Source organism: Lonchura striata, chromosome 3, assembly GCF_046129695.1.
Source record: "Lonchura striata isolate bLonStr1 chromosome 3, bLonStr1.mat, whole genome shotgun sequence".
In the NCBI taxonomy this organism is placed as follows: Eukaryota; Metazoa; Chordata; class Aves; order Passeriformes; family Estrildidae; genus Lonchura; species Lonchura striata.
This window is the reverse complement of record NC_134605.1, coordinates 110,896,786-110,914,796: the sequence shown is the minus strand read 5'-3', so window position 1 is coordinate 110,914,796 and position 18,011 is coordinate 110,896,786. Positions and strand designations below refer to the sequence as shown.

General features: G+C 50.0%; 1 protein-coding gene across 1 annotated transcript; it reads left to right on the top strand.

Moving 5' to 3' along the window:
* The first annotated feature begins 6,510 nt into the window (after positions 1-6,510).
* LOC110475988 (small basic protein 1-like) lies at positions 6,511-7,524 on the top strand. The gene is made up of 2 exons (XM_021540522.2): positions 6,511-6,568; positions 7,290-7,524. The coding sequence occupies exons 1-2, from the start codon at positions 6,511-6,513 to the stop codon at positions 7,418-7,420; spliced, it is 189 nt and encodes a 62-aa protein (XP_021396197.2). The 3' UTR covers positions 7,421-7,524.
* Positions 7,525-18,011: the final 10,487 nt, after the last annotated feature.

The following is an 18,011-nucleotide window of genomic DNA, read 5'->3' as shown; positions in this document are numbered from 1 at the left end:
AACTTGTTTTAATGCAGGAACCATGGGGACACCAGTAACCACACCACACACGCCAGAGTTACATCTCCTTTTTTTCTTTGTTTTATTTGTTAAGAGGAGGGGATGGCAATGGGCTCAGACAGCTGGGAATCTGCTCCCAAAGCCACCGTGGTGCCTCCTCTTCCTCTTCTTCCCTTTTCAGCTCCTATTTCCCCTTCCAGGCTGTTGGGATGCAGCACGAGTACTTGCAGTCGCCAGAGGTGTACTTCAAATCCATCACGTGACATTTCGGGGAGCAGTATCCCATGGGAGCACAGGTCTTCCTGAACTTCCCATAGCCTGGAAGGGGAGAGGGAGAGAGGTTGTTCCTCGTTTCTGTTCTCCATTTCTCCATCTCTGTTTCCCATTTTCCACTTCTCCATGTCTGTATTCCATTTCCCCATTTCCCCACCTCTGTTCCCCATTTCCCCATTTCCCCATCTCTGTTCCCCATTTCCCCACCTCTGTTCCCCATTTCCCCACCTCTGTTCCCCATTTCCCATTTCCCCACCTCTGTTCCCCATTTCCCCATCTCTGTTCCCCACCTCTGTTCCCCATTTCCCATTTCCCCACCTCTGTTCCCCATTTCCCCATCCCTGTTTCCCATTTCCCCATCCCTGCTCCCCATTTCCCCATCCCTGTTTCCCATTTCCATGCCCTCCCACCCCCTCCCAGTCACAGTGGGCAGCAGGATCAGCCCCTGTCCATAGGGATGTCCTGCTCCATTCCCTCACATGTCCAACAATCCTGTCCAAGCCCAGCCCCAAAGCTGGAAGGGACCTGGGAGGTGACAAGTCTGAACAGCTCCTTGTGCACCTCCCTCCTCTCATCTTTGGAAAAGATGCTCCCAAGGGAAGCAGACCCATTTCCCTCCTGAGAGATGCCCCAAAAGCAAAGTTCCTAAAGACGTTCCCCTGTGCCCACAGGTGTTTCCTTCCCTTGTACCTCTCCTGAAAGGATCAGTGTTCTCAGAGCAAAGCAGCAAAAAACACTTCAAGGTTGCTGCAAAGGTCTTAACATTGGTCCCACAGCAGCCTGGCACCAAATATTCACCATTAAAAGGTAAAAGTGGGCCAAGGGGAAAACTTGCCCCAGGTGGGTGAGAATTGATATCTGAGGGGGGTTTTAACACTCCTTTGGGAGATTTCAGCCCAAAATCCCCTCTTGATTCCTGGAGAGGGACCAGAGAGCTTTAGAGTCTGAGAAACAGAGAATGACAGCAACAGTTGTGTCACATCAATAAACCAAACACAGAATCTGGAATCATGGAATGGTTTAGGCTGGAAGAGACCCTAAAGATCTCCTTGTCCCAAACCCCTGCCATGGGCAGGGACACCTTCCACTATCCCAGGCTGCTCCAAGCTCCATCCAACCTGGCCTTGGACAGGAACGGGGCAGCCACAGCTTCTCTGGGCACCCTGTGCCAGGGTCTCTCCACCCTCACAGGGAAGAATTTCTTCTTCATATCCAAACTAAATCTACCCTTTATCAGTTTAAGCCATTAAACACAGCCAGGACTGAGCTTTGACAGAGACACTGAGCTGCCTGAAAAGCCCTCCACCAGCATTATGAAATTCTCCAAGTCCCTGGGAGAAGTGGCCACATCCAGACTGTTGTTTGGAATTGTATATCCTTGGCTCTCTCCTAAACTGGAAACTTATGTTTTAACCTCAATTATTCCTGCACAAATCTCCCTGAGTTAGTTCTCATTTTATTGTCCCTTGAAAGAAATCACTGAAGTACCTACCCAGTTTATAGCAGCCACCACAGAGGGTAAGAACTGAGCTAAAGTTATTTTAAAAGAAACCCAACTAGTATAAAGCTCATCCCATCCCATTTTCCATCTTACCTGGAGTGGCCAGGGAGAAGAGGAGGAAAAGAGCAAAGACAAGGTAGAGGAACTTCATGGCTGGAGTTGAGCTGAGATCTCAGCGAGGCTGGAGAGAGGAGAGCTGAAGACCTCAGAGGGAAGAGGTGATGTACAGGCAGGCAGGAGCTGCTGGGTTTTATAGAGAATTTCCCTGTGAGCAGAGGAATTCATCCAAGTCGTGCTGCTTGGGGCTGGGCGTGCAGTGATGGCACAAGAATTCCCAATTGTGCTGGCAGGCACCTCCTGTCTGCCCCAGATGAGGTTACCCAACATCAGATAGGATCCCAGCATGGATGGGAACACAAAGGAATAGGGGATGTCGATATCTGGGTCCTTGGGACAGGGCTGTGGGTCAGAGGGACCTGATGGAGACCTGCGGGTGCAGCGGGGAGGGGAGACCAAGATCAGTATCACAGAACTCCAGGCCTTTCCCAGCCTCTGGCAGGGATGCAGAGGGATGCAGCAGGGCCACCATGCACTGATAACTCTCCCTGCATTGTCCAGGCTGATCACCATGTGGGACTGATGGCCTGGAAAAGATCCCTGCTCCCACCTCTGAACCGTGTCTGCAAAATCTCCCTGATAAATTCAGTGAATGTTCAGGGAGGTGCCTTTGGCTGTCCTCTCTGATGGATGGATGGGTGGGACTTGTGGGGCTGGCAGCTCCAGGGAGCCTGGAGGAGACACTTTGATCATCCCCACAGACCCTCCAGACAGTCCTGAGCTTTCTAACAAGAGCCAAACTCCACCAGGGAACTTTTCCAGCCCCAGCTCACTGGGCTGTTTAATAATTTGATAAACAGCCAGGAAGAGAAAGAGGCTGAAGGGGCAAGAAGCTGCTTCAGAATTACCCAGCATCTTCAAACCTGAATCCTCAGAGTGCAGCAGATTAAATTTACAACACAACAAGGCAGCGAAATGACAAATGCTGAATCAGTGAGAATTTAGGAAAATCTATAATCTGTGCAAATGGGGGGGGTCTGAATTACCTAAAGCAGTTGGGAAGGAGGTTTGGGCATCCTGCATCACCCTGTGGGATGTGCACTGCTCATCTCCCTATCCCTGATGGCCTTCAGTAGGAAAAGGAGAAGTTAAAGAAAGCTGGCAGAATTGGAGCCTTGTTTTCACAAAATTAAATATAGTGGAACTTGTCAGCTCAGGCTAGAAATAGTGAAGGTGTATCGCAAGCTGAAAACATTTCAGAAGCCTAAGCAGGAGAGAAGTACAGTTCTGCAATTTTCCTAACCCAAGAAATAGGTGGGATATGAAGGTAAATCATGTATTTATCATAAAAGTGAAAAAAAGTCCTCTTTCACACTGAGGATAGCTGAAATGTGGAACTTGAACAAGAAATGCAAGAAGTTAAAATGCACTGAAAGGACAAATGTATTGAAAAGGCAATTTATAATTTATAAATTAATGTAGAAGGTAAAAAATAAAAATTAAGTGCAAAATCTCCTTGGAGAATTTGCCAAAGTTTGTATCACCAACTTCTCATCCTGGCCACCAATAGATCCTCTTTCCTGGAATTGAGGGCTGCCATGTTTTCCATGTCTTCTCTTTCCTGATCATAACCACTCCACTCTATTTTTTTTTTTTTTTCTAGCAGGACACATCTAAACCACAAAAATCTCAGAATCATTTAGGTGGGAAAAGACCTCTGAGATCCAGTCCAACCATTCTCCAGCACTGCCAAGGCCACCACTGGCCCATGTCCCCAGCTGCCATGCCCAAAAAGCTTTTAAATCCCTCCAAGGATGGGGACACCACCACAGCCCTGGGCAGCTGTGCCAGTGCCTGATCGCTTTTTCAGTGAAGAAACCTTCCCTAATATCCCTCTAAACCTCCCCTGGTGCAGCTTGAGGCTGTTCCCTCTCATCCTGTCTCTTTTCCCTGGGAGCAGAGCCTGACCCCCCTGGCTGTCCCCTGCTGTCAGGAGTTGTGCAGAGCCACAAGGTCCCCCCTGAGCCTCCTTTTCTCCAGGCTGAGCCCCTTTCCAGCTCCCTCAGCCCCTCCTGGTGCTCCAGCCCCTTCCCCAGCTCTTTTTCCATCCCTGGACACACTCAATGTCCTTGTGAGGGTCTTGGAGCTGTCCCCAGCACTGGAGGTGCCCCAGCAGTGCCAGCACAGGGGATGGGCACTACCCTGGTTCATCTTGGTGACCTTGAGCCATTTTCTGAGCCCCCTGAGTCCCTTCCTCCTCTCCCTGGAGCACACATCAGGATGGATGCACTTCCCAAGGGTTGTGCCATGGGTACAGCCTGTGTTTTCCAGACTCAGCTTTTGTTTGCACTTGTAGGACAATGGGTGCTGCTTTCCCAATGCCCTGACTCTGCTCTTGGGTGCCTGCCTGTGATCTACTGCCACACAAATGATCCCTGCAGAACTGCCCACAGCCAGAAACTCCTTGTTCTGTGTCCTCCAGATCATTATCCTTGTCTGTATAGACAAGGGAGCTTCCACTATTACTTAATGTTGTTTTTTTTTCATTATGGTTTTGGCAGGAGGAGATCCACTGGGTTTCTAATCCTGTCCCCGAATGTTTTGCAGTCCTTTTCAACCTCTTATTTGTGAATTTTTGAAGCAATCTGTCGCTGTTGAGGCAGGATGGGAATGAGAGGCTCTGACTCAGAAGGCTGTTGAGAGTAAACTCCTGTTTATTGAAAATGCACCGCTCTTTTATACAGAGCTCCACAAGGACCAAATCCATTGGTTCTGAAGTGAAAACAACCCACCACTATTGGTGCAGAGTGCTTGACGCACAGTGATAGAACTTAACTATAAACAATGTGAAAAACAAGAGAGATAAAGAATTATTTACATTCTTTTCCAGCTCTTCCCCAGGCCTCTGACTGGCTAGAAACTCTCAGTTTCTTCCTTTGACTGAATCTGAGTCCCACAGCATTCTTTCCAGAAAGTCATGGAAATTACTAGGCAGGATAGCACTGGAACCAGAAGTGACTTCTGATCAGATCTGGCGTGGCAATTCATTTCCTTAGCTTAATTTACATATTTGCCTATATCCCTTTTAATCAGCATCATGGTCCTTTCGGAAAGATTTCAGAAAAAATACCCCCAAAAAGCTTGGGCCAAATCAATGTGATGAAAATGAGACCAAGTGCAGGGGTTGGGGCAGTCCTCAGGATCAATCCAGGCTGGGGATGAAGGGGTGGAACAGCTCTGGGAGAAGGACTTGGGGATGCTGGGGGGTGAGAGCTGGACATGACCCACCCCTGAACTCCCCATGCCCTGGGCATCCCCCAGCTGGAGCATCCAGAGATGGAAACAGTGTGGGGAAGGGGCTGGAGAACCAGGAGGGGCTGAGGGAGCTGGAAAGGGGCTCAGCCTGGAGAAAAGGAGGCTCAGGGGGGACCTTGTGGCTCTACAAAACTCCTGACAGGAGGGGACAGCCGGGGGGGTCAGGCTCTGCTCCCAGGGAACAGGGACAGGATGAGAGGGAACAGCCTCAAGCTGCACCAGGGGAGGTTTAGATGGGATATTAGGGAAGGTTTCTTCACTGAAAAAGTGATCAGGCACTGGCACAGCTGCCCAGGGCTGTGGTGGTGTCCCCATCCCTGGAAATGTCCCAAACGGATGTGGATATGACATGAGGGACGTGTGGTGAACACAGTGGTGCCAGGTTCATGGCACTCGAGGATTTCAGAGGTATTTCCCCACCTTCATGATTCTTTGATTCAATAAGAAAGATGTGGAGCTGTTGGACTGAGTCTAGAGGGGATCCAAGAAATTGGTCACAAAACTGGAGCCCCTCTGCTCTGGAGCCAGGCTGGGAAAGCTGGGAGTGTTCACCCGGAGAAGAGAAGAATCCAGGGAAACCTCAGAGCCCCTTCCAGTGCCTAAAGGGGTTCCAGGAGAGCTGGAGAGGGACTTGGGACAAGGGATGGAGGGATAGGAGAAGGGGCAATGTCTTAAAGTTGAAGGAGGAAAGATGTAGATGGGATATTGAGAAGGAATTCCTGGCTGTGAGGGTGGTGAGGCCCTGGCACAGGGTGCCCAGAGAAGCTGTGACTGCCCCTGGATCCCTGGAAGTGTCCAAGGCCAGGTTGAAGATGGGGCTTGGAGCAACCTGGGATAGTGGAAGGTGTCCCTGCCCATGACAGGGGGTGGGACTGGATGAGCTTTAAGGTCCCTTCCAATCCAAACTCTTCTGGGATTTTGTTCCATGACTGTTTAATCCTCAGTGCCAGAGCACTGGTCAGGGTTGGATGCTCCATAAAACCATTCCCCTCCATGGATCTGATACCCCATTGTGCCTGTGCCTTGCAGACAGCACCCAGAGCTTATCAGGAGCCGTGCCAGGCTGAATTCCAGCTGCCCTGGGAGCAGCTGTGCTGCGGGCAGCCGGATCTGGAGAGTGGGAACGGCCCCACGTGCCCGTGGAGCACGGGCCGGGCTGCCAGGTGCCTTTGTGAGAGGGCCCAGCAGGGCAGGGTGACACTGCACAGCCTGCAGAGCAAACAACAGCCCTCTGCAGATGGCTTTGCCCAAGGCTCTCCTCTGGCCGTGCTGCTGGTGGCCGGAGTCCCTCTATAAAACCTCTGCCCTCGGACACCGCGCACACCTCGGATCCTGTGGGCCGAGATCCCCCCTGGCCTCCAGCCATGAGGGTGCTCTGCGTGGTCGTTGCTGTGCTCCTGCTTCTCTCCCTGGCCACCCCAGGTAAGACAGGAAGGTTGGAGGTGCAGAAATCGGGGTGGCCTGTGTCCTCCGCAGGAGGCAGGGGGTTCGTCTCCGGGGCGGTGGGGGTCGGGTCCCTGGGATTCACCCAGCCCGGCAGGTACAATGGGATTGGGATGGGGTGAATGCCACCCTGCAAATCCCACCTCCCACCCTCAGGCAGAGGCATCCAACATGAGGAGAGGGATGGTTTGTAAGTGTTCAGTTTCCTCCAGCTCAGTGGGGACACAAAATGCATCCTGTCCTGGGTGGGCCTAACCCCAGAGCATCAGTGGTGTCACAGTGTGCTCAGGCCACGTTTCCCCATTCCCTGGACCCTTGTGACTCTGACCAGATAAACCTGGTCCCCTCCTTCCTGCCCTGACGGGGCTGGCAGGGAGCCAGAGAATCCCTCCCTGTCCAGAGCCTAGATACACCCTGACCCTTCCTGTTCGCTCTCTTTTCCCCTGCTCTGCCCTCGGACCCTGCAATAAAAGGAGCTGGACAACTACATCGGGGTGAGACCCTCTTTTTGGAAATCTTTGCCCATCTCCTGATGTCCCTCAAGGTCTCGGATCTCTGGGCTAGCCTGATAATTTAGGGGCTGAGAGGGGAGAACCATCACAGTACCACCCTGGAACCAGCAAGGAGACAACTCCCGGGGCTCTGCCCTCCTACATATCCATGATTTTCTCCATAACCCCCCTCTGCTTCCTCCCTGCAGGGCACGGGCAGCCCAAGGGCTTTTGTGACGGGTACTGCGCCCACGCGTGCGGCGAAACTGAGGAGTGGTCCTTCAACCCCTACTGCGAGGAGCTGCACTGCTGCATCCCCTCTCCCAAAAAGGGGAAATGACCCTGGAGGAGCCCAGCCCTGCAGCCGTGGAGCTCCCGGCGCTGTGTCCACGGCGTGGCAGAGACGATGCTCAGTGCTTTGAAGTAAAGATGGGCAGATAAGATAATTTCTGTGTGCTGTGAGGTTCATTCTCTCCCAGGAGGGGACAGCCGGGAGAGGCTGGCAGCCAGAGCTCCCTGGAGAGAGGTCGTGACACACCCCTGGCACCCACAGCTGCTTCTGGCAGCCACAAAAACCCCGACACCAAAATGCCAGCCAGGAAAAGAAAAGGCTTTGGGGTTTTCAAAGCAGAGTGGTGGCAAAGATTAAGGGAGTGCTCATGGCTTAATCCAGTGCCTCCCTCCTCCACAAATTGAATCCCAGTTTTTTTGTAGGGGGCACAATAACCCCATCAGTCCCATCTGTCCTGTGGAGATGTGACACAGGAGACAAACAGCACCACCTTCCCCTTGCACCCCAAAATCCCATTCCTGGGGTGCCCACAGAGCAACCGCTGCAGCCACTGAGGCTTTGGGGTCCTGTGGTTGTCCTGCTCACCCTCACCAAAAGCCTTCTCAGCAGTCTGTGACCTTGGGGATCAACGAGAACAGGAGAACAGATGAGGATTTCCTCAGTGTCCCCTTCCCTGCCCCATCTCCTGTGGCATAACCCAATCACTCCAGGTATTCTGCAAGGGGACATGGGCTGATCCAGTGTAGGGTGGCTCAGAACACCCCACAAACACCCCAGCAATACTGGAGGCTGGGATGTTTGTGTCCTAAAGGGCCACAGGGCAAAAATCAGCTCTGTTTCCCTGAAATCCTGCAGGGAATAAAGGAACTTTCCAGCCCTGGGGCCTTGCAAATACAGAAAAAGGCTTTGCATGGGTGTTTGTAGGACTGGAAGGTGATGCAAGAGAAAAGAGGTGGTACAGACTTCTCCCTCTTGTGGGATGACTCCCAATTTCTGAAGGAGAAAGGGCTGTGTCTCCTCTCCTCAGCAGCATCCTTTGTGATCAGCAGAGATCTTGGCACTTGGAACCGAAGGTAAAAGTGATTTCTTCCTCAAAATAATTTATATATTTGTCCAAAACTCCCATTTCCCAGGACACATGGGGCCTCTGGTGCATCTGAACATGCAATATGAGGTGCTCCAAGGGTTTTGTGACCATTTCTGCCCCTGGAAACTTTGAGGCAGACAGAAAAAAATAATAACAGGAAAAAAAAAAAGGTCCAAGCTTATTCTCCTTTATTTCATCTTTAGGATAAAATTTTCATCCTTAGGATAAACTGATAACCTGAAACACTTTATCAGCTGAAAGACTGGCCAGGGAAACAGGAAACCTGATAAGGCTGTGGGATTTCTTTGGGTGTAGACAAGAGGACTGAGTCTCTTCACAGAGTGGGTGAGATGCTGAGTGTGAGGGGGTTAAGATCCAGTTTGCAGAGGCTGAGGGCTGGCAGCAGGTAAAAATCCCATTTGATACAGGATGGCCCATCAAGAGCCACAGATTTTGTCAAGGTTCACCTGACCCCAGACAAGAGGGCACGAAAGATGGAAAATTCACCTACACCAGCCCTGAGCTGGTGACTGACAGTTCACAGCCGCACGAGGCTGAAAGTTTGATTAAAGGATAAAAATTCCAGAAGGAAATATTTAAAAAATTAAAACCCATTAGCTGTTTCTTTTTTTCTTTTTTTTTCTTTTTTTTTTTCTTTTTATTGGGAGAGGAGAGTGAAAAGAAAAACCACATGAAAGGGAATGAACTCCGAAATGGGGTTTGGAGCAGTCTGGGATAGTGGAAGTTGTCCCTTCCCATGGCATAGGTGGGATGAGACAACCTAAAAATGTCACTTACAGCCCAAATTATTCTATAATTCCCTGATATTATAAATTCCCACTATGCCAAGAAGCAGATTCATGTCCTGGAAAGAACCTTTTATAGGAGAAATTAGTTGAATATCTCTTTGTTAGACCGATGAATTACTGGATTACAAGGGTTTCTCATTTTTAAAGGGAGAAAACATCAGTTACCGGGCTTGTCCCCTGGGAGAGCCCCTGCAACTCAGATCCCACAGAACTTCCACTCCACAGCTTTCCAGGGCAGCAGGGGATGGAAATGCCACTGCTTCTGCACTCCATTTCAATAAGGAAGTGATATAAAAATAGGGGAATTATCAAAAAGGAGACAAAGGGTGCAGTTAAAGGAGTTAAATGCTTGCAAATAGATTCTTTGGAAGCACCTTGGGAGGTGTTTATGGCCACTTAGAAGGAGACTCAGGGAAAACTGATGACAGGTATTAAAAAAATAAAATAAAAGGCCTGAGAAAGAGCAAAAAGGAAAAGGTCACAGCAGAACAGTGGGATGAGGGAGATTGTTAGAAAGGAAAAGCTGAAATTGTGGCCAAACGTTGAAAATAGAAAAGATAATAAACTGGGCCTGACAAAGTATTAAACACAATAAGGCAGCTCAGCAGAGAATTGCAGGAAGAGCTTGAAAAATGTGAGGAAACATCTTCAAATCAATCTTTTTTTTCTTTTTCCAAACACATTGTGAACGTGAAGCCTGACAAAGAGCGTGGTCAGGGAAATAAAGTTAATTAAAACTCAGGCCACTCCACAGGAGCTGAGTGAAATATTTGCATTGGTTTTCACCTGGCCAGAAAGAAGAGAGGCCGTGATGCTGAACCCTCCTTTGTGGGGGCTCATCAAAGGGCTTGTCTTAAATGTAAAAGCGCTGGAAAAGAAGAAAAAGCAGCAACAAATCACCAGCACCATGACCTAATGATCTTTCCCCTCAAAAAAAAAAAAAAAAAAAAAGATCTGAAGGGAATTAAAGGATGAAACAGCCACTTCTGACTGCAGTGTGTGATCTCTGCAGCCTGGAGAAGAGAGGCACTCAGGGAGACCTCAGAGCCCCTTCCAGCCTAAAGGGGCTCCAGGAGAGCTGGAGAGGGACTTGGGACAAGGGATGGAGGGACAGGACACAGGGAATGGCTGCACACTGCCAGAGTGCAGGGATAGATGGGGTATTGGGAAGGAATTCTTGGCTGTGAGGGTGGGGAGGCCCTGGCACAGGTTTCCCAAAGAAGCTGTGGCTGCCCCTGGATCCCTGGAAGTGTCCAAGGCCAGGCTGGATGGGGCTTGGAGCAGCCTGGGATAGTGGAAGGCGTCCCTGCCCATGGGATGGGCTTTAAGGTCCCTTCCCACCCAAACCATTCCATGATTCCATGATCTGTTGCTCAAGAAGGTTTTGCTGTGCAAAGACAGGAGATGGTAGTTTGATAAGGAAAGACATCTTAAAGTGTCCTATGGGATTGCAAAGCAGGATTTTACCAGTTTTAAATACAATAGCAAGGAGGAAAATGGGAAATCAGGAAAATCCTGTCCTAAAACCAAAGGACAGGGCCCAGCAGATTGGGGCTGAGGTGCAGGAGAGGGGGTAAAGAGGAGTGCTGTGGTGGGGCTAGAGCAGGAAATTTGGTCATAAAAAAAGCTGGAAAATGGATGGGAGAGAATGGGAAGGTGTATTGTTGAGGGTGATAAAGGTTATGGCTGAAGAAGGACCTGGCTTGGGTTTGGGGGTGTGACTCCTCCCCTGGCTGGTGAAATCCAGGTGGATGTTATGAGGAAAAAATCCAAATGATTTTGTATGTGGAGTGCATGGCTCCATGTGGGTTATTTGATTGTAGAGACTGGGAGTGCAGGAGCAAGAGAGAACACGGAGCATCAGCAGAGTCACACGGAGTTGTCTGCTAAACCTTGGGAATTCCAGCCAGAATTTTTTTATTTTTATTTTTTAATTTTTTAAATTTTTTTTTAATTTTCCCATGTGTTTGCTGTTCCCATGGCAGTGAATATCCCCGTGAAAGGAGAAGGAAGAGCTGGAGGCAACTTGTGACGACTCAGGGAGTGAAAACCTAGGATCTGCTGAGCAGCCTCTGTCTCACTGAGCAAGGATCAGATGGAAAAAGCCCTGCTGGGCCTTTTATTTTTTTTCTTTTGCTGTATACACAAACTGCACTCATCATGAAGGTCCCAACATTTAAAAAGAGGCTCTGCCCTGCTCCCTGTCTGTGGCTGTGTGTGGGTGGCAGATGGGCACATTAAGAGGAATCACTGGGCCAGACATTCCCATTCCTCTCTCTCCCGGGGCAGATGCACTGATTCACCACAAGGAAAGACACATCTTTAAAATGTATAGCACCAGGCAATATGGGAGCTCCAGGTCTGTGGGGAAAGCAGAGGTTTTGTTTTGTTTTGTTTTGTTTTTTCTGCTCTGTATGTTTTTTTCTCAAAACGTGTTTTTGTTGAAGTCTTATTTCACTGAAAGTAAGATATAGAGAAAAACAGAGGGGAAAAAAAAAAAAAAACAATCTTACAACCAGGATCCAATCAATTGTCATGAAATCCTGGAATGGTTTGTAAGGACCTTAAAGCTCATTCCATTCCCACCCTTGCCATGGGCAGGGACACCTTCCACTTTCCCAGGTTGCTCCAAACCCTGTCCAACCTGGCCTTGGACACTTCCAGGGATCCAGGGGCAGCCACAGCTTCTCTGGGCAGCCTGTGCCATTGCCTGCAGCTCCTAGAAGTAAGACTCAGAAAAACACCCTTTCTTTTGGAGCTGCAATTTAGGAAGCTGCTTTAATTGATGTTCATCACATCTCAGGCACCTGGTGGGATTTTTGGGGGTGTCCTGTGCAGGATCAGGAGTTGGACTGGGTAATACTGTGGGTCCCTTCCAGTTCAGGATAGCCTGTGACTTTATGAACATTTCTGAACTTACTCTGTTTATGTCAAATAGGAAAGGTAAAGAAGTTTTGGGTTTGTATTTTTTTCCCCACATTCTTGTCCTTTCCAGATTTAGAATCATGTGAAAGCTTGACATGAAGGAAGTGAGTAAATAACTGCTTTAAAGTGATGAAGTTTTAGGTGAAACCCCACAGCAATTCAGGGTCACTTCATAATTCTGCTCCTGCACTTGTTCCATTGCTCTGCACAACTCCCTGAGGGAGGGGACAGCCAGGGGGATCGAGCTCTGCCCCCAGGAAACAGGGACAGATGAGAGGGAACAGCCTCAAGCTGTTCCAAGGGAGGTTTAGATTGGATATTGGGACAATTTCTTCACCAAAGGTCTGTCCAGCCCTGGCACAGCTGCCCAGGGCTGTGGTGGAGCCCCCATCCCTGCAGGGATTTAAAAGCTGTGTGCATGTGGCACTTGGGGACATGGGTCAATGGTGGCCTTAGCAGTGCTGGGGGATGTTTGGACTGGATGATCTCTGAGGGCTTTTCCAACCTAATCAATTCTGTGATTCTATTGATGTCAATAAGCATGAGGATATCTCTGCTTTCTCGTTGGAAATTATGGGTTTTTTTTCCAGATTTATTTGGAGCTTCGTGAACCCCAAGTCTTAAGGCTTAATTTTATGCTTTACCACTTTTTTTTTTTTTTTTAACTTGCTGAATTTCATGATCAAAGAAGATGTATTAGAAGGAAAATACAAGTGATGACTGAGGGACATCCCTCTGCTGAAATTTCTGCAGTGACTTCAGGGCACAAAGACAAAAAAAACATTCAAATACGCGGGCTCAAATGCACCAAATCCAGTCCTGGATCAGTGGCACAGACAACATCTTGAAAGGGATTTTTAACAGTGCCCTACTTCTACAATTCTGAAATTCCTCCAGAGTTGTGAGAAGGGATTTTGGCAACACCAGAGCCACTGGGAGGTCAGAGCTGCTGCTGCTGCCAGAGATGTGCTACCTTCCCCAAATTGTATCTTTTTTAGGAACAACTAAGTGGGAAACCCAAACTGTTGGTTTTCAGCCCCTTTCCTCGCCTGCTGTAGAGATCTTGGTTCTGTGTTTCTTACACGTTTCCCAGTATCCATTTCCCATCCAAGACCAGCAGAGGTGCCTGGAAATTTGCTTTACTCCATGTATTTGCTGGAGGACAAGGAGATGGGATCTGCCCTGTGGCCAGTGAGGGTTAATCCCATTTTCAGGAGCTTCCTGAGCACCTTCTGGTTATCCCTGGGTGGTCTCTCCATGCTCCCTTTAAGGTCTCTCTATTTACATTTTCCCCTCTCACCAATCCCTGCGTTATTTCATCATGTTTCCTCACAATTCTTGGGTTTCTCCAACCTGTGTCCCTTTCCCCCTTCTAAATGAGGAAGATGCAGAAGAGAGTTTGAGACCTTGTCCCCACCCTTCCCTCTCATTCCCCAGCCATGATCACAACACTTCTGCCAGGATCTCAAGTGAACATTGATTTTTGAGCCTCAGGACTGAACCAGGGCTCCTCCCACCCATGGGATTTGTTTGAAGCTCAGAGGGGACAAGGACAGCCAGGGGGGTTTGTTCCAACCACGTCTTTGTCACCCAGCACTGCCTGAATTCCCTGTGGGAGACAGAGGGGGAAACTCCATCCCTTCAACACTTCCACTATGAAATTTGTGGAAAGGAACAATGAGACATGATGCCAACAGGTCTTTGTTGCTGGGCTTGGGGAACCTGTCCTAATGCTTTAAATGGGATCATGAGCACACAAGTGATATCTAGTTTTTTTCTTTGTTTTATTTATCAGAAGCAGGGGATGGCAATGGGCTCAGACAGCTGAGAATCTGCTCCCACAGCCACCGTGGTGCCTCCTCTTTCCCAGGTGCTCCATTTTCAGCTCCTATTTCCCCTTCCAGGCTGTTGGGATGCAGCACGAGTACTTGCAGTCGCCAGAGGTGTACTTCAAATCCATCACGTGACATTTCGGGGAGCAGTATCCCATGGGAGCACAGGTCTTCCTGAACTTCCCATAGCCTGGAAGGGGAGAGGGAGAGAGGTTGTTCCTCATTTCTGTTCCCCATTTCCCCATTGCTTTCCCCATTTCCCCATTTCCCCATTTCCCCATTTCTCCATATCCCCATTTCCCCATCTCTGCTCCCCATTTCCCCATCTGTATTCCCCATTTTCCTATTTTCCCATTTCCCTATTTCCCCACCCCTGTTTCCCATTTCCCCATCCCTGTTCCCCATTTCCCCATCCCTGTTCCCCATTTCCCCATCCCTGTTTCCCATTTCCCCATCCCTGTTCCCCATTTCCCATTTCCCCACCTCTGTTCCCCATTTCCCCATCCCTGTTCCCCATTTCCCATTTCCCCATCCCTGCTCCCCATTTCCCCATCCCTGTTTCCCATTTCCCATTTCCCCATCTCTGTTCTTCGTTTTCCCATTTCCCCACCTCTGTTCCCCATTTCCCCACCTCTATTCTCCATTTCCCCATCCCTGTTCCCCATTTCCCATTTCCCCACCTCTGTTTCCCATTTCCCCATCCCTGCTCCCCATTTCCCCATCCCTGTTTCCCATTTCCATGCCCTCCCACCCCCTCCCAGTCACAGTGGGCAGCAGGATCAGCCCCTGTCCATAGGGATGTCCTGCTCCATTCCCTCACATGTCCAACAATCCTGTCCAAGCCCAGCCCCAAAGCTGGAAGGGACCTTGAAGTGCCCAGAGCAGCTCCCTGTGCACCTCCCTCCCCTTCTGGTGGCCACTGGATGACCCTGGTGCACTTAGGGAAAGATGAGAGAGCATCTCAGAACACCCCAAAACCAAAAATTCATAAAGATGTTCCTCAGGACAAGGCTTCACCAAGTGCCAGGCACCAGGCTGAGAAGCTGCTGGCCTGAAATAGCTGGGAAATTATATCCAAAGGGAAGGAATATGGGAATGGGAACCTTTCTGAGCCCCAAATCTCCCTTTCAGTCAGTGAAGAGAGAGGGGAGAATCAGACCAGAAGGGATGTCTGAGCACTGCACATCAGAAATGTGAAGGAGCTTGTCCCTGAAGGTATTTCCAGTAGCAGTTTGGCAAAAAAAGGTTGTATCAAGCAAAGGAAAGTTCCAGAAGGCTGGTGTCTCTGAAAAGGACATCCAGCACTCTCTTGGTGCTTCATTATTAAAACAATTACACCAAGGCCCAGCTCACCTTAACTTAGGTGTCAAAACCATCCAAAACACCCTAAATGTGCTTCTTGCAGTACTTTAAAGTGATTTTTTTTTTTTTTTGGGCAAAGACTCATTTATATAAAAATAGAACCCCGCATAAGACAAGCCAGGGTAACCAAACCATGTCACAGAATTGTAGAATCCTAAAATCATAGAATCACAAAATCACAGTCATAAAATCATGAAATCAGTCATGAAATCATAGAATCATGAAATCACAGAGCCATTGGGTGGCTCGGGTTGCTTGGCGACACAGATGCGCACCCAAAGGATTTGGGACATTTATGTGGGTGGGCACCAAAGCTGCAGCTCTGAAGCCAGCAGGGCTCGTGTTTTCTCCATCCCTGTGGCCCAGACTGACCTCCCCATCCTGCTTTTCCCCCTTATCCAGCTCCCAGTCCCACACAATCCCCCCTCTTACCTGGGGCAGCCAGGGAGAGCAGGAGGAAGGCAGCGAGGACGAGGCAGAGGAACCTCATGGCTGGAGAGGAGCTGGGATCTCCGCGAGGCCGGAGCAGGAGGGAGCCGGAGCTGGGCGCTGTGAGTGCCACGGCTGGGGATGCTCGGATTTATAGGGCAGAGAGGAGGGTCTGGGGGAGGTCCTGCTGCTCATGGCTCACTGCACAGCGTGGCCAGCAGCCCCTCCACCCTGCTGGCAAAACTCTGCTCTCCCCAGACCTGCTATCAGCTCCCGATTCAAAGGGAAACTGCAGAGTGTGACAGGAGCGGCCGGGATGGAACGGATGTGCTGGGGCAGAGGGACCTCGCAGGGAGCAAGATCAGTATCACAGGCCTTTCCCAACCTTTGGCAGGGATGCTGCAGGGCTGGGATGTGGCCAGGATGCACTGACAGCTCTGCCTCTGCTGTCCAGAGCTGTCCCCACACGGGCTGGACAGGCTGAGAGGAGCCGGTGTCTGTGTGTCACCCTCATTGGAGCCATGACTGCAAACCCCTCTGGTAAATTCAGCAAACGCCACATTCCCTGCAGCCTGACCTCTTGTCCCCTCTCACCCCTCTGAAGGGCAGGAGCCCTGGAGCTGAAAGCCTTTTCCCAGGGAAATCTGACCACTTGAAACACTTTGATCAGTCCTTCTCCCTCCTAATCCTCCAGACAGCTCTGGGGGCTTGAGTGTGTTCAACTTCTGGGGTGGACATGGCCTGATCCTGGCTGTCAGGGGTGCTCTGATGCCAACAGAAGGTTACTCAGAGCAGGAAAATGAGAACTGACTGCAAGGAGGTAGAAGGATCTCAGCACTGACTGGCAGCTTCAGCAGATGGCAAATGAGACTGGCTCAGCGATGGCAAACTGATTTTCACCTTCCAGCAATGAGACAGTCCCAAAAAGCATTCAGGAAAAAAAACACAGTGCCCAGAAACAGGAAAACTGAGTGACTGGATTTGCTGGAATGAGTGCTGATAGAAATTGGGGTGGTTTTGTGAGTGCTGTTGTTAGTTTTCAGGGTGTTTCGTGCTGCAAACTGTGCTGATGTCCCTCTCTCTGCACCTGCAGAGCAAGAAAAGAGGTACAAAGGATGGCAGGGAGGATGGTGAGAGCTGGGGGCTTATTCCCAAGACAGTAATTAGACTGGGAACTTCCACCGTAGAGGGAGAGGCGTATGTGGGAATGTGTGACAGCACTGTCAAAAAATTGTCCTGAAAAAGAGAGAACTCTGGTTTTCCCTTTCCATAGCCAGGGAAGCAGATGACACATGGGAGTTTGATGCACTGAACAAAGGAATTGTTCTTTCCCACTGCCCACAGTGGTGCAACTCACTGTGCCACAGACAGCATGGGAGGAAACAGCCTCAAGCTGCACCAGGGGAGGTTTAGATTGGATATTAAGAAAGATTTGTTCACTAAAGTGGTGCCCAGGGCAGCGCTGGAGTCCCCATCCCTGGAGGGATTGAAAAATCATGTGCATGTGGCACCTGGGGACATGGGGCAGTGGTGGCCTTGGCAGTGCTGGGGGAGTGGTTGGACTTGGTGACCTCAGAGGGCTTTTCCAACCTTAATGATTCCATGGCTGCCACAGATACTGTGGAACAGGGAGTTGGAAGTGTCTTCAGAAGGTAACTGGGGCAGCCAATCTGACTTTGGAGATTGCTCTGCTCTGAGCAGCTGGGCAGGCTGGACCAGGTGATCTCCAGAGCTCCCTCCCACTCTGGTTATTCTGTGCTTCCATGAAATCCAAAAGATCCCCTGAGGGGCATTCAGCACAGTAATATTCATCCATATCCAGCTCAACAGCCCCAGATATCAGACTGGAATTGGGAACGGGTGGAATTGGGTGGGTTTCCAGTCTGATGCTGCTCCATGTGGCTGTGCTCTCCCACCCTTCTAAGCATCAGCAGTTTGTCACTGTCACACTGAGGACACCTGGCTGGATGGGGACCTGCTACACAGACAGCAGCAGAGCTGGGAAGGGGCTGGAGCACCAGGAGGGGCTGAAGGAGCTGGAAAAGGGGCTCAGCCTGGAGAAAAGGAGGATCAGGGGGGACCTTGTGGCTCTGCACAAGTCCCTGGCAGGAGGGGACAGCCAGGGTGGGGTCAGGCTCTGTTCCCAGGGGACAGGGAAAAGACAGGAGGACAGCTTGTGCCAGAAAGGTTTAAAC

Excerpts from the sequence above, each read along its gene's own strand:
- LOC110475988 (XM_021540522.2), top strand. The coding sequence starts at position 6,511 with ATGAGGGTGCTCTGCGTGGTCGTTGCTGTGCTCCTGCTTCTCTCCCTG. Across the intron at positions 6,569-7,289 it reads TCTCTCCCTGGCCACCCCAG|GGCACGGGCAGCCCAAGGGC; the intron begins GTAAGACAGGAA and ends TCCTCCCTGCAG.